We start from the raw sequence: 16,017 nt of genomic DNA on the forward strand, positions 1-16,017 counted from the left end.
GGCCACTGAAGCAGACAGTACGAACTTACGTGCTGCGTCACTGGGCTGGCCCCCAAAAGTACATTTTTATTTGCAGCAAAATTATAAGATATATGGTACTTTTAAAGTAGGCATTTAAATTCGGTACCTGACAAACTGAAATGTGATGTTCAATTACATCTGAAGTTATACTAAAAATGTATTTAAAAATCAAATACAGCACTGCAATTTTCTTAAGGTACTTCCTTTATTTCAAAGTGTGAAAAAAACTGAAGATGTTCTTGCGCACCCATATATGCTATGTGTCTCAGAATTCAGAACTATGCAAAGAATTTTTTGATATGAGTAAAAAATGAAATATTTGCACACTTTAGTGTAGTGCTTAATACTTATTTTTTAAATCTATTGCTAATGCTACTTCTAAAGAGCATTGACTCAACCAGAAAAACAGTAAAGGCTGCCTTTTCTTTTTTAAAGTGCTTATTTTCACAACCATATCCAAAAGCAATGGTTTTTAGAAATACATAATAGTGAAAGGTGCTCAAAGAGTCACTACTTACAGAATCAAATATGCCATTTTGTAACTTTGTGCACGTAAACTGGTTTCATCTGCGTTAATGGAAGATTGCTTTCAACGGCTCTCAACCGTATGCTTCAAATCAGACAGTGCTATTTCTATCAGCAGCGTGAACAGGGACAGCAGAGCGAACCCCAGCGTATTTTAAATGGATCACAGAAGACTAGGAAAACTGTCACAGCTTTTGAATATGGTACATATCCAAGGACGAGCCTTCTCTTTCACTCCACAAATACGGTAAACATTAAAAATAATAACACTTTCTTGTCTCTCTATAGAGCACTTTCCAGTATATGAAGGGATTCAAATTCTTGTACCATTTAACCAAACTCTTGTTTCTACATAGAGCAGCCTTCATATTCTCAACGTTTAAAACAAGGTCTATTTCCACCAAGAAATCAAAGAAGGAATTAACAAATGAAATATCTAGCACTAAAAACCTGAGGAAAAAAATTATGAACAACTCTGTAAGGAAGCTTTTCTTCTTGAAGATTGATACAAACGTTCCCAAGTAGAATTTGTTTTCAGAGAGTGAAATATGTGGCTTCATCTCACTCATATCACTTTATCCGATTTAAATAATTTAGAAAAAAATAAGCATCATCTTAACTTGACTGCTTTCTGTATCAGACTCTCCTACTGACTCGTGCCCCCAGTATGAACCATTCAACAGTCTTATAATGAGCATCCTTTCAGGTCCCTGACTAGTCTCTGGAACTTACGTTTTTTTTTATTCCTCCTTTCTCTCCTCTCCAAAAATCTCCACATATCCCAAGACAAACTCTCCATTAAAAAATCACAATTTAAATACAGTGTGATAATGCCACATTTGATTTAAAGTAGTAATAAATTATAAATTGCCAAATAACTTAATGTAATTCACAATGCAAATCCCTGGTATAAAAAGAATCCATCTCGCCCTGAATATAATAAAGCAGTCCAGTGATTTCAAATTACTTATTAAATAAAGGCAAAAATAAGGTGTAAAACACTGTTTAGAAAAGTCAAGTAAGAAACCAGTTACCATAAATCTTTTTACAAAGATAAATGTAATGTGCCTTCCCTCTTTTAAAAATTGTTAGGGAGGTTTATAATTAGTGGTTTCCAAAATGACTTTAAGGAAACTAGAGTCAAATTACATATTATTTGTAATATATGACATATTAAACACACACACAACAATAATACTGCAATGGCGAGTAATTTAAATTAATCTTTGGACCTGCTACTTTTTGGCAAGTATATTTCTTTTCCAAAGTCTTCGCTATAACTGATTTTTTAAGTGCTAGTTTTCAGAAACTTTGCTACTTGAGATAACATGTTAAAAGGAGATACCAGAAGTCTCAAACAGTAATAATATGCCTATAAAACAGAGATTGTTCTTGCATCTTTTGTTATTGTAACAAACACACTTTAAAATAGACAACACTGCTATGCTTGGAAATTAAAAATACCCACACCCTAAAAAGGGGGTGGAAAAAGAAAGAAAAATTGAAAATTCTTATTTCAAAATAAATGTGAAGTCCTTGCGTTTCCTAAGAACTTGACTTGTCAAATCACAGTTTATCTTCTTTTGGACCAAGCCGTGTCTTCCACCATTTATCCACAGGATACGAGGCCAGTTCTCCATTTTGTGGGTTTCAGTTCGAATTTTCTTGCACGTTTGCAAAGCTGGCACTGGACTTGAGACGTTTAGCTAGATAAATCAAACGTATCATATGTTAACTTACATTTAATTCTCTAAACATGATTATTCCTTATTTTTATGTAAGCTATACTATTCATCTACTAATTCTATGTTTGAATCTGAATAGATTCAATCTTTTAAGAATTAAAACCTATGTCTACTTTCTTCTACCAACCTCAAAAAACATAACTTTGCTAGAAGTTGCACATGACTTTGCTAGAAGCAGTACCAAATAAAACAGAGATAATTTACATCATCTTGAACATCACAATCTTAAATATGTAACAGACATGAAATTACTCTACTTAAAAAATGGAAGTGTCATGAGGTATAATAATAAAATTACATATTTAAAAGTTTAAGTAGGGGCGCTGGCCCAGTGGCGCAGTGGTTGAGTTTGCACGTTCTGTTTTGGGGGCTCAGGGTTCACTGGTTTGGATCCCAGGTGCCGACATGACACTGCTTGGCAAGCCATGCTGTGGTAGGCGTCCCACATATAAAGTAGAGGAAGATGGGCACGGATGTTACCTCAGGGCCAGTCTTCCTCAGTGGGGGAAAAAAAAAAAAAGGAGGATTGGCAGCAGATGTTAGCTCAGGGCTAATCTTCCTCAAAAAAAAAAAGTCTAAGTAGGAAGTCCAAATCTAAATTTCTCTTAGAGGAATTTAGTGAAATAACACTGTAGTGTTAAAAAAATTAAATTTAAATGTCTTACAAAGAAAAGTGAGTTGTATATTACACACAGACGCACAAACACATACACGAACATATATGGCTGCTAATAAAATATGCACAGTTTTGATTATGATGCTAACTGGACTGGGTCATTAGGGTCAATAAAGAAAATCATGGCTATCTGGCTTGGTAAGACGTTTTGTACTTACAGTTAAACATGAATGTATCTCATGTGCCAGAAATGAAAACAATCACGCCATAGTGAAAGTATCTGACACTGGATAACGTCAGAGGCTCTCGACACTAGAGGGCAGGTTATGATTGAGAAGGTCTGCGAGGGGCCCCAGGCAGCTGTAATCTTTTCTCAAAGCTCTGCAGACAATTCTGATACTGGCCACGGAGGAGCAGCACTGTCCTGGTTTCTATCAGGGTCCCCCCTGACCACCACTCCAAGTACAAGATGACAACACGACTTCCTGGAAGTGTATGGTTTCAGCCTAACTAAAGGGCAATTTCAACAAAAAAACAGCCTAAGTTAAAATTCTACTTCTTAAGCCTTCAGTGGATTTGGGAAGCAAAATAAATCCAAAGTTTTTTTTTTAATTACGTTGTTTAAAATTACTAGAAGTAATCTAGTTTCTTACTGACTAATGACCAAATTTATTAAACTAACCAGGGAACAATACCAGTGAGTACCTCTACCTACAACTTCCTTGCTCCCTTATTCTCTATCTGATAAATCCCTACATCCTTCCACATTCCACTCCAGGGATCATCTAATGGTGACTCCCAACACCTCTAATGCAGTCTCTCCTCCTCTGTGGTCCAACCGCACTGTACAGACCTCCACGACATCTGTTGTAATAATTGGATTAGGGTCAGTGTGTTCTCTGAGGGCGTGTACTGTGCTTTGCTCCTATGTTTAATCCCTAATTTCTACCAGTGGACTTGATGAATGGTGGCATAGGAAATGGGGGCATAAAGAAAAGTAATGAAAAACATCCATGAGGTAACAGCACAAGAACTGTTTGCTTGCACTAGCACTTCCTCAGGTTCATAATTTAACTCATAAACAATGTTCCTGTGAAACATTAACAGGTATGATGCAGAAGTTGTACTGTCAAGTTTTGGGAATGTAATCTCAGGGCCTTTAATTTATAACCAGATACATTGTGAAGCTCATAAAAGGGAATTCCACAGGACTAGTATTTTGAGGAACACACTCTAGGAAATGCTAACATTAAGTATAATGTTCTTTTATTCAACAAATATTTCTGAGCACCTACTAGGGCCAGGTACTTTCTAGATGCTGGTGACACAGTGGTAATCAAGATAAACAAAATCCTGTCTTGATGGAGCTAACAGCTGAGTCAAGGCATACAAACAAATAAGGCAGAAAATAAATGAATACGGTAATTTAAATAGTGATCAAGTGCCATTAAAGAAAGATGATACAGAAGAATTTTAAAAGGGGTGTTTCCTTAGGTTGGGGGGTCATAAAAGGTCTCTTTGAATTAAGTAACCTTGGACCTAAGACTTGGATGACAAGAAGCCAGCCAAGCAAAGTGGGGAGGGCAAGTACAAGAGCCTTGGAAAGGCGGCAGTGCGAATGAGCTCAGTATTAGAGAGGAGCAGGAAGAAGGCCAGAACACCTCCTCGCATCATGAGCAAGGAGAGGAGCGCACGCAGTGAGTTTAGAAAGGGGATGGGGGTCAGGTCACATACAACTTGGAAAGCAGACACTGGAAATAAGTTTGCAGTTTGGGTTTTATTCTAGGTGCAACAGGAAGACAGAAAGAGTTTTAAGTGGGAGAGGGGCATGGTAAGACTCTGTGTTTAAAAAATTACTCCAGCCACTATATGGAGAATGGATTGTAGTGGGTCAAGAAATGGAAGCAGGGTTACCAGTTAAGGGCCTCCTGCATTAGTGTGGGAAAGAGATGACAATGGCCTGGGCTAGGGTATTACCAGTGGAGGGAGAGAAAAGATAATTTAAGATACATTTTGGGAAGTGGGGTTGGAAGTACTTGCTGATGAATTGAAAAGGGGTAGGGAAAGGAATGTGAGAATAGAGAAAAGAAAAGAAGAAATTAAAAGACAATAAGGTGTGTGGCTTGCACAAGCAGATGGATGATAGTGACTTTTGCTGTGAAAACAAACAAAACCCTGATTAGAAGCAGTAAATATCTTCCACAGGGTTAAAGAGACTTGCAAGGCAAATAAGAAGCTAAACTTTAAAGGTACATCAAGTCCTGAAAAATAAAGTTTCTCAATAGTGAGGTCTCTGCAATATCTTATTATTCTAAATAACGGCTTTTAGGACTGAGTTATTATATATTTACATAACGCTGGCAATCTTCAAAAAGCATTACTACACACACCCATGATGAAAACTCTCTCTTCTAGTAGCTAGCTTTTTAAGGTGACAAGACATTACAAATATCTACAAGTAACCTTTTCTTAAGTTAGATACATTAGAAGTGAAGTAGGATAAACCATGAAGAAGTGCTAGAAAGAAATTTACAGGAGAAAGAATTTTTACATCATAGACGAGGAATAATATTTGAGAGAAAAAAAGCCTAACTTTTTTCTTCAAAGAAATTCTCTTTAAATTCTAAATTCTCTTTAAAAACTAAAATTACTAAGGGATAAGCTCATACTTTCACTCTGATAAAAAGAAACCACTCTTCTTCAGCTAGATTGGATCTTCTGGTTAGCGCTTTTTCTGCTCTGCCCTAATTGATGGGGAGAAAGGAAAGGAATTAACATCTATTGAGCACGTGCTATAAGTCGAGTAATGTTCTTGCAACTACAATTCCAACTTGTCCATAACAAATTGTCTGTGTGTAAGCTACAGCTTCTCCCTGCCCGCCGTGCTTTTAGGTGGTTCCGCCATGGCTCCAATGGGCCTAAGAGCTGTCTACACCTCCCTACTATGGCCAGTTCAGTCCGCAAAGCCTTCTTTGCTATTCCTGTGTTGTTGCCAACCTTATTCCAGGGAATCTAGCTTTCTTAATTAAACCATCTGAAAGATTTTTGATTACTACACTTACGAACTTCTATATCTCTTCCATTAGTAAGTTTAAGTGTAAAATGTGAAGCAGAAAGCTGTTTAAGACAAATATAGTTTGAGTTCTCAGAGTATATATCCCTTCTAAAACAGGCCTAAATTTTCAGGTTTTTATCTAAATAAATGAACAATTGTAAAAAGAAACTTACGCAGAATGAGTTTGCGTTTCTTTTGCTCCGAGTGAAGAAAGCTACTAAGGTAGAAGACAACAGGCAGAAAGAGAATGAACACAGAAACAGCAATTACAGGCACGGTGTCACTGCAGGGGACCGAGCAGTTGAAAGTTCGACTCCACAGTTTTCGAGTAATGTTCATCTGGAAAAATAACAAATAATATTACTCTATTTTATATTTAACTTGTCCTAAATTCCATACGGTTACTTTGTTAATAAGTTCACAGGCACCCAGAATTTAAACTAAATATCTACCCCTAAAAAAATCTATTGATAGTTGAGGACAATTTCTTCTGCCAGGGAAATAAACTGGTTCACGATTAGTCATTGTTTAAATTCATATCCATACTGAAAGTTCATATTCTAAATTCATAATACTGTCCAAAGAATGTCAACCTTTTACAGATTTCAAGCTGAGAACTCATATCAATAGCAATATAGTTAGACTGTGCTTCATTCATTAAAAAAGGTTTAAAAGAGTAACTCGACAAGGTGACAGATGTGTTAATAAACTTGACTGTGGGAATCTTTCATAATGTATAGGCATGTCGAATCATCATGTTGTACACTTTAAATATATTTCAATTTTATTTGTCAGTAATACCTCAATGAAACTGGGGGAAAAGGCTCACAAAAAGAATTTTTTTTTTCATATCTTACATATGTAATCTCACTGAGCTTACTGCGATATTTTCAGAATGGAAATAAAAATACCAACTTTATAGGGCTTCTCTTCAAGAGATATCTACAAAATGCTTAATAGCTTATCTAAGTTATTATGAAGGACTCATACTCGTGGCAAACAATTTTTTAAGTAGACAATATCTAAGGAGTCATGGAAACCTTATTAGACAATGTTACTATCCTATTCAGCAGCTACATTAGAAACAGACTTAGGGGCGCCAGCACCTCACTCTCATTGAGCTCAGGGTTTCCGTCAAACAGACTAAATGATGTAAGGAAACTATCAAATTTAATGCAGAAAACTGTTCTTGCCTGAATTTTGTTTAATTGAGATATAGTTTGCAAATGGTGCAGTGTAGATTTATTACAAGTTTTGCTTATCGCAAGAAGGATGTTCTAAAATAGGTGGTCATGTTGACTCCTGTCTAATCCAACCTATGTCACAGAACCAATATTCATTTTTCTTCTTTATTTTAAAAACAATGAAATAGACTATTATTTTTAAAATATATATTTATTATTTATTGAGAGCCTACGAGAAGCCAGGTACATTCTAGACATTAGGAATACAGCAGTAAAAAATAAACAAGAATCCCCATGGTGTGTCCATTTTAAGTGCTTTTTACCTTCCTGACTATTACTGATCCACTACAGTTCACTCTGAGCTACTATGATAGATTCATATTCAATCATTCTCAACCAGTAGTTTTATCAATTTTGACTTTGCATTCTCTACTTTTAGCCAATAATTTCTCAGTTTCCTCTAATGCCTCTATACCCAGGCATCATATTCCTGTAAAAAGGCATGTCTGCCATCTAGTGGTGTCCCATGTAAAGGCAGGCTATACAATGGACAAAAAAGCTTTTTTGTTGACCATTCATTCAATCAACACATATTACTAAGGGCCTGCTATATGCCAGGCACTATTCTAAATACTGAAAACTGAACGAAAAAGGACATGAGGTCCTTGTCCTCATGTGGTTTATATTTTAGTGACGGGAGACAGACTATAAACAAGTAAACAAAAATTTTCAAATAGTAATGGATATAAAGAAATAAACACACCAATGGGACAGAAAACAACTGAGGAATGGCTTTGGAAACAAATGGTAGCAAAACCTAGAGGCTTCTTGAATTAGCAACAAGTGCACAAGAAACTGAAATGTAAACGTATAACAATGCCCACGCCTCTGAAAATGACACACGTTGTCAATCCTAAAAACCAAAATGTACCAAATTATCAATTTCCTTATGAAGGATGTGATACATTTCCATTTCAGTTTGACAGATCAGGATATTCTAAAACTTCGCTACTTTATAACTAGTTATTTCTGGTTGAAGACAGCATATGCAGATTCCAATATATCCTTAAAAGGGATGATAACATTGAAGGCACATTCAACAACGCTACAAAATATGTATCATATCAGAAGCAAAGTACTTACTGCATCCTCCACATCAATGCATAAGTGTCTTCCAGGCTCAGCTTTATTCTCAAGTTCATTCATTTTTTGCATTTCACTGTACAGACTACTGAGATTTTTGTAGGCTTCGCGACAGTTTTTGCAAACTTCTGAATAATTTCTTAACTGGAGAAGACTGTATGTGCTCCCCTAAAATGTCAAAGGCACATATAATACACACAATAACATTACATCTCTTTAATGTCAGCTATTTGCCCGCCTAGAGGTAAAGATATAGCATGGTGAAGTGTTGGGCAGGTTGTTAAATCACTCTGAGCCTCAGTTTTATCATTTATAAAATAGAGCTACCACTACCTGTATTATAGGTCCCAAGGATTACAGACCTAGTGTGTAAAGGACATAGCAAAATACTTGGCACTTTCTAATTGCCCCTAAATTTTGAAAAACACTGCATTAGCCTCTGTTAACTGAGGACAACACTAGCTCATATGCCAAATTACTGATATCTAAATACCACAAATTTCCTAAATTATCTTGTCATTTCTATGTCTGCTCTTACGTATCCTACTCTCACCGGATGATTAAAACATGCCCTTGCCTGTGCCGACTTCAACACTGAAGGCTACCTTAGACAGAGATGGCTTTACTCAAGTGAAAGGAAAAGGCACCAAAACTACATCCCCACTCAACCCTCTTACCCCAAGGCTTGTAAGCCAGGACTTTCCGGGCAGCAAAAAGGAACTAACACCAAAGAATTCTAGAAACTAAAATCAAGGGAGTAGATATAACATATAAGGTGTTAAGTTAGTGAATCTCAATCTTTCCCACTTCTGGAACTGACACTTGTCTTTTCAAGAACACGTTTGCTGAACAGCCAGCTCACACTTTTTCTTTCTATTTCCTTTATTCTTTACCTGCAGCCTGGAAATATGATATGAACTGGATATTGGAATGAAAGAGAGAAGGAAAAATTAAAGGAATTAAACTGAGGCGGCCCCCACAATGTTACCCCCACCATCTATTTGACAGAGAAACGAAGTCTCCCTTTAATTCTGCCACAAGAAATAACCCAATGTCTGTTTTTCACAAAACAAGTGTGCATTTAGCTAAATGTGTTCAATCAAAAATTGAGCGCAGAACCTTGATGGGGGGGTGTAACTTAGGCATTTATATTAAAATTTAAAATGCACATACCTTTTTATGTAGCAATTTCACTTCTAGGAATCTACCAAACTCATGCAAATACTCCAAATATATGAAAAAAGATTGTTTGTGTTTATAACAGTAAAACACTGAACCAAATAAAAAGCTCTATCAATACAGGGACTGACTAAATGGTAGCAGAGCTGAACAATAAAAAGCTCTGCGGCCTTTAAAATGAATGAGGAAGTGGGATTCCAGGAAGATGATGATATCAGCATGTGCCTTGTCTCCTGATTTCTTTACTTAAGAGATTCAAGAAAAGGGTAAACCCAGGCACTTGAATAGCACTGTGAAATGTAAAGGTGTGACATGCATATGTCATCACAGGAAGGTTGTGTTACAGCCACCACACCACTCCCAGAGAAACTAGCCAGGCCCACGGTCTCCTGTGAACCTCCACTCCCCTGCAACCACCCACACTGACCTCGAGAGATGCAGCAGGCTGGAATCATAGCCCCGCCCTGCCTGCGGGGCCAGCCACAAAAAAGCAGTCTTTCCACAGCCACCATGACAGTCCAGGTTCCCAGAGAAGCCACCTGCAAACACTTACTACCCAAGGGGGATCTGGTCTGGAACTTAAACCCACATCCCTACTCAACCAGTGAGCTAGAAGTCACTGCCACAGCCAATGTCACCGCCAATGTCACCAATCTCATTGCTTCCATCTATCTCTTTAGCTGACTCCCCTCCCCTCTCAAACACAGACACACACACACACACAGCACTGGAGTCCCCCAGGACTCAGTCCTTGGGGCTTCTTGATCATCTCTGTCTACACTCACACATATCCAGTCTCGTGACTTTAAATACCATCTGCACCCACTGACTCTCAAATCTCTATCTCCAGCTCACACTTCTCCCCTGAGCTCCAATCTCATTTACAACACCAACTATTTGACACCTCACCTTGGAAGTTTAATAGCGATTCCATACTTAACAGGTTCAAAACAGAATTTTTTTTTTTTTTAAAGATTTTTTTATTTTTTCCTTTTTCTCCCCAAAGCCCCCCGGTACATAGTTGTGTATTCTTCGTTGTGGGTGTTTCCAGTTGTGGCATGTGGGACGCTGCCTCAGCGTGGTCCGATGAGCAGTGCCATGTCCGCGCCCAGGATTCGAACTAATGAAACACTGGGCCGCCTGCAGCGGAGTGCGCGAACTTAACCACTCGGCCACGGGGCCAGCCCCTCAAAACAGAATTTTTAGTCCCCACTTTCCTACAACCAGTCTTTCCCATGGCCCCAGCATCCTCTCAGCTACTCAGGACCAAAAGTCTAGGATCATCCTGACTCTTCTCTTTCCTTCTCTGATCAGCCAAAACCACTCTCCAGGAATTACCCAATCTATCAGCAAGCCCTGTTAGATATACTTCTAAACCGTACCCTGAATCCATCTGTTTCTCCAACATCAAGGCCAAGACCCTAGTCCATACCATCTCTGTCCTGTGCCAGCCGCCTAATTAGGTTCCTTACTTTCACTCTTGCCTACATTCAATTGAGTTTCTCCACAACGCAGCCAGAGTGATATTTTTATAAGTAAATCATGTCATGTAACATTCCTGCTTTAAATGGCTTCCCATTGTGCTGAGAATTCAGTCCATACTTCTTCCTTTGTTCTACGAGGCTCTTTATAATCTGGCCTCTGCCTATCTCCCCATATGTCATTCACATTTGCTCACTGTGCTCCAGCCAAACTGGCCTTCTTCCCATTCCTTGCACATACCAAGCTCATTCTCTCCCCGAAGGCATTTCTTTATCCTTGCTTCTGCGGGAAACACTCATCCCATGGCTGACGCTATCTCAAACTTTAGGTCACCTCAACATTCACCTGCTCAGAGAGGTACTCCTTGCCCACCCTATCTAAGGTAGTATACCACACCCCTTCCCGAGACTCATTACTCTTAATCATCTCATCTCTTTGTTATCAGTCTCACCCCTACTAGGACATAAGGTCACGAAAACAGGAATCTTATCTGTCTTGTTTACTGCTCTACCCTCAGTGCCCAGAATGCTGCCTGGTACATAATCAGCACCCAATAAATATCTGTTGAATAAGTGAACACATACTGCCTGCCTGAGGAAACTTTCAAAAGCCAAGCTACAGAAACCAAACTCCATATGGAAAGAGAGAGATTTCTTCCAGTGCTCCCAGCCTGGTATAACCATCCTACCACTGGCCACATGAGCACTTAAGAAAGTAAGATGAGCCTAACAATGGATGTAAAAAGAAAACAAAACAAACAAACAAACAAACAAATGAAATGATTCTAAAGGGAGACACATTAAACCCAGATCTCAGAGCAACAAAAAAGAATTCAGTAAATAGGAGAGAACTTTAAAAATTAATTATAGCCCCAAGAATGAAATAAATACTCATGAGTCCATATTGATATAAATAGATGAATAAATGTGGAAGAAGTGACAAATTTTCCTTACAGAAGATTTCCAAACAATTTAAGTAAACATTCACCCCTCCAGGACTCAGAGCTTAATTTCCCTAACCCCACTCCTTATTACTTAGTAACTTGCTTCCAAAAAAAACAGTATGGAAAGAGGAAGAAGGAGGTAACTTTACGTTAAAGACACTTGGCAAACACCACCCTGTCCACGTGATACAGATTAACATCATCAGGGATAAACCACGTCGACAGCATGTACCTCTGACAGGATGTGATGAGAAAGGTACTTCACTTCCGTCTTCTCCAAAACCCACAGTCCCACTGTAACCATGCGGAAAACATTAGACAAACCCAAACTGAAGGACATTCTACAAAATACCTGGCCAGCCCTCCTCAAAATTGTCAAAGTCATGAAAAACAGGGTAAGATTGAGAAACTGTCACAGACAAGAGGAGACTAAGTGTGGTACAACAGGAAACAGATATTTGGTCTTTGTCCCTGGTTCCTGGCACACAGCTCCTAAAACCGTTGGAATACCTGAGTGACAAGACCATCTTTTGTACGTTAATGAGGTGACTGGTGGCTGGGGGTTCCTAGAGAGCTTCAGGATGGAGGCTGGTCGCCAGAAAGACCAAGGCATGATCAGGGATTGGAACTTTCAGCCCTACTCCCGACCTCTGAGAGGGAAGAGGAGCTGGAGATCGAGCTAATCACCAACAGCCAACGATGCAGTCAATCATGCCTATGTAGTGAGGCCTTCATTAAAAACCCTAAATGTTCAGAGAGCTTGTGTTCAGGTTGGTGCCCACATCGACGCTGGGAGGGTAGTGCACCCAGAGAGGGCATGGAAGCTCTGCACACCCACACCCCGCATACCGTCTATGCATCTCTCCCATTTGGCTGTTCCTGAGTTGTATCCTTTCTAATAAACCAGTAAACAGAAGAAAAGAGCATTCCTGAGTTCTGTGAGTCATTCTAGAAAATTATCGAACCTGAAAGGGGACCAGCTGTGGGAACCCCTTGACTTCGTAGCCAAGTCAGACAGAAGTGTGAGTAACCTGGGCAGCCTATTTGCAACTGGCATCTGAAATGAGGGCTGTCTTGTGAGACTGAGCCCTTAAATCTGTGGAGTATGATGCTAACTCTGGGTAATTAGTGTCAGAATTAAATTGCATTACAGGACCTAGTTGGTGTCAGAGAATCAGAGAATTGATTGTTGGTGTGGTAAAACCCCACACATTTAGCGTCAGAACTGTCATGAGTAAAACCAGCTTACTAAGGAAACATGACAACTAAATGCAATGTGGTAACCTGGATGGTAAAAAGGACTTTACTGGAAAAACTAGTGAATACAAATAAACTTTGGAGTTTAGTTAATAGTAATGCACCAATGTTGGTTTTTCAGTTGTGACAAATGTACCACAGCAATATAAGATATTAACATAGGGGAAACCAGATGAGGGGCATATGGGAACTTTTTACTATCTTTGCAACTTTCTTATAAATCTAACACTACTCAAAAAACAAAATTTTTAAAAAATTAGATGAGTAATATGTCATAATATCTACAACTTTCAAGTGCTGCAGCAAAAAAAATGCATATATTCAGACATAAAGCAAATATGACAAAATGTTGATAATTGTTGAATTTGGATGATAGATACATGAGTCTTCATTATATCACTCTTTCAATGTCTCTGCAAGTTTGAAATCCTTTTATAATAAAAAGATTGAAAAAATAATGCACTTTGTCATATTTATTTGCAAAGATCTATGGTAAAAGAAGATCAGGCTGCCTCTTAAAAAAAAGAAGTCCCAAAAGGTAAAAGTGGCTATATTAAAAATAATTGCTTAGAACTGGATATATGTATCACTTTGTATCCTATAAACAAATTCTTTTCAAATGGCCAGCAAACGTTTTTGTTTTTTTTTTTAGGAAGGTTAGCCCTGAGCTAACTGCTGCCAATCCTCCTCTTTTTGCTGAGGAACCCTGTCCCTGAGCTGACATCCATGCCCATCTTCCTCTACTTTATATGTGGGACGCCTGCCACAGCATGGCTTTACCAAGCAGTGCCATGTCCACACCCGGGATCCGAACCGGCGAACCCCGGGCGTCAAATCGGAGCGTGTGAACTTAACCACTGCACCACCAGGCCGGCCACATGCCCAGGAAACATTTTAAGTAACTGATTATTACATCACAAAGGTATTTCAATAAATTCAAAAATGTAGACAGCCTACATTTACTAATCACAACTCCAATTAAAATTTGAGACATACAAATGCAAATAAACAAATCATGCCACTCATATTAAAAAATAATCTTCCAAGGAACTCTTAAGTCAAAGAATAAATCAAAATTAAAATTAGAAATTATTTAGAAATAAATGAAAATGCGATCCCTTCATATCAGAATCTATTATTGGAAAGGCCAAAGTTACAAACTTACAGTCTGAAAATTACTTTATTGTTGAGCAAGAAAAGTTGAAAATAAATTAACCATTCAATTTAAAGAACTAGAAAAATGACAAAATTAACCAAAAGAACAGAGGAGAAATTAATAAACACAAAAGCATGAATAAACACATAAAGAAAAATAAAACAGAAATTGATAAGGCCAAATGTAGGTTTTCAAAAAGATCAATAAAAACAAACGTACCTTTAAGAAGCTTAAAGGAAACAAAAGGGAAAAAATGGACTCACAAAAACAGCATTTGGAATAAGAAAGGGAACATAGCTACACATGATAGAAATTTTAAGGAGTAATCAGTTACTAAATGCAATATATTACCCCAGAATAGATCCTGAAACAGAAAAAGGACATTAGTGGAAAAACTGGGGAAATCAGAATAAAGTCTGGCATTTACTTAACAGATACGTACCAATGTTCATTTCTTAGTTTTGACAAATGTACCATGATAATGTAAGGTTAACACTGGGAGAACCTGGGTCAGGGACGTATGGGAATTCTCTGTATTACCTTTGCAACTTTTCTATAAATCTAAAATTATCCCAAAACAAAGCATTTCAAAAGTACCAGTTAAAATCTGTAGTAGGGGAAGGAAAGGTATCATTCACGATGGCACCAAAAACTATATAATATCTTGGAAAAACTCAAGAAACATGTAAGACCTATATGAAATTTAAATAAATAAAACTACTCTAGAAGACATTAAAAAATAGAGACTAATGGTGGTTGTCGGGGGCTAGAAGGGGAGGAATTGGGGTCAATACTTAATGGGGACAGAGTTTCAGTTTGAGAAGATGAAGATCTGACGTGGATGGCGGGGACAGTGCACAACAATGTGAGATTACTTAATTCCACTGAACTGTACACTTTAAAACAATAATGTGGAAATTTTATACTCTGTGGTATTCTATATAATGTGGTAAAATTTATATTTTATTTTATCACATTATATATATACACCAAATATATATTATTTTACCACAATAAAAAAAACAACATATCATATTCCTAGATAGGAAAGCTCAGTATCTAAATGTGTCAATTCTTTCCAAATGATGAATCTAAAATGTAACGCAACTCTAACAAAATCTTAAAATGATTAATTTTTTGAACTTGGTTCTAAAATTCATTTCACAGGATAGTCAAGAAGCCGTCAGGAAAAAATTGTTGGGGCTATGCCTCACATCTTACACCAAAATAAATTTCAGATAGATAAAAGATGTTTAAATACAGGAAATGAAACCATAAAAGTACTAAAAGAAATCACAGGAGAAATTTTTTAAATAATCTCAAAGTGAGAAAAGGCCTTCTAGTGTGACACAAAGTCCATAAGCCATTAAAAATTTTTTGATAAATCTAACAACACAAAAGTTAAAATTGTCTTCATAACAAAAAGAAAAGCACAATAAAAAGACAAACAACAAACTAGCAAAAAAATATTTGCAACTAACATCCCAGGAAAAATGCTAATTTCCCTAAAATCATTCATCAGAACACTAGTCTCTTAAACCAAAGAGTGCCTGGTCAAATACATGTGGTAAATGCTGTTTACAAAAGTTACCATTTGGAGTTTTACAACGTACATTAGTCCACTAACGTTCTGAAGTCCTGTAGTAAAGCATTTCCCAGCCTTATTACAACACGAACCTTTTTTTAGGGACCATCTATAAACGTCTTGCAG

The 16,017-nt window shown here is 37.6% G+C and overlaps 1 protein-coding gene across 1 annotated transcript in view; it reads right to left on the reverse strand.

Moving 5' to 3' along the window:
- Nucleotides 1-207: 207 nt before the first annotated feature.
- OSTM1 (osteoclastogenesis associated transmembrane protein 1) overlaps nucleotides 208-16,017 on the reverse strand; it is a 34,539-nt gene continuing 18,729 nt past the window's right edge. The window contains exons 4-6 of the mRNA XM_008520671.2: nucleotides 8,290-8,457; nucleotides 6,136-6,301; nucleotides 208-2,252 (exon numbers count right to left, since the gene is read on the reverse strand). Coding sequence (XP_008518893.1) covers nucleotides 2,197-2,252; nucleotides 6,136-6,301; nucleotides 8,290-8,457 — 390 coding nt within the window. The 3' untranslated portion in view covers nucleotides 208-2,196. The remainder of the gene's footprint in view (nucleotides 2,253-6,135; nucleotides 6,302-8,289; nucleotides 8,458-16,017) is intronic.

This window comes from Equus przewalskii, chromosome 9 (assembly GCF_037783145.1).
Source record: "Equus przewalskii isolate Varuska chromosome 9, EquPr2, whole genome shotgun sequence".
In the NCBI taxonomy this organism is placed as follows: domain Eukaryota; kingdom Metazoa; phylum Chordata; class Mammalia; order Perissodactyla; family Equidae; genus Equus; species Equus przewalskii.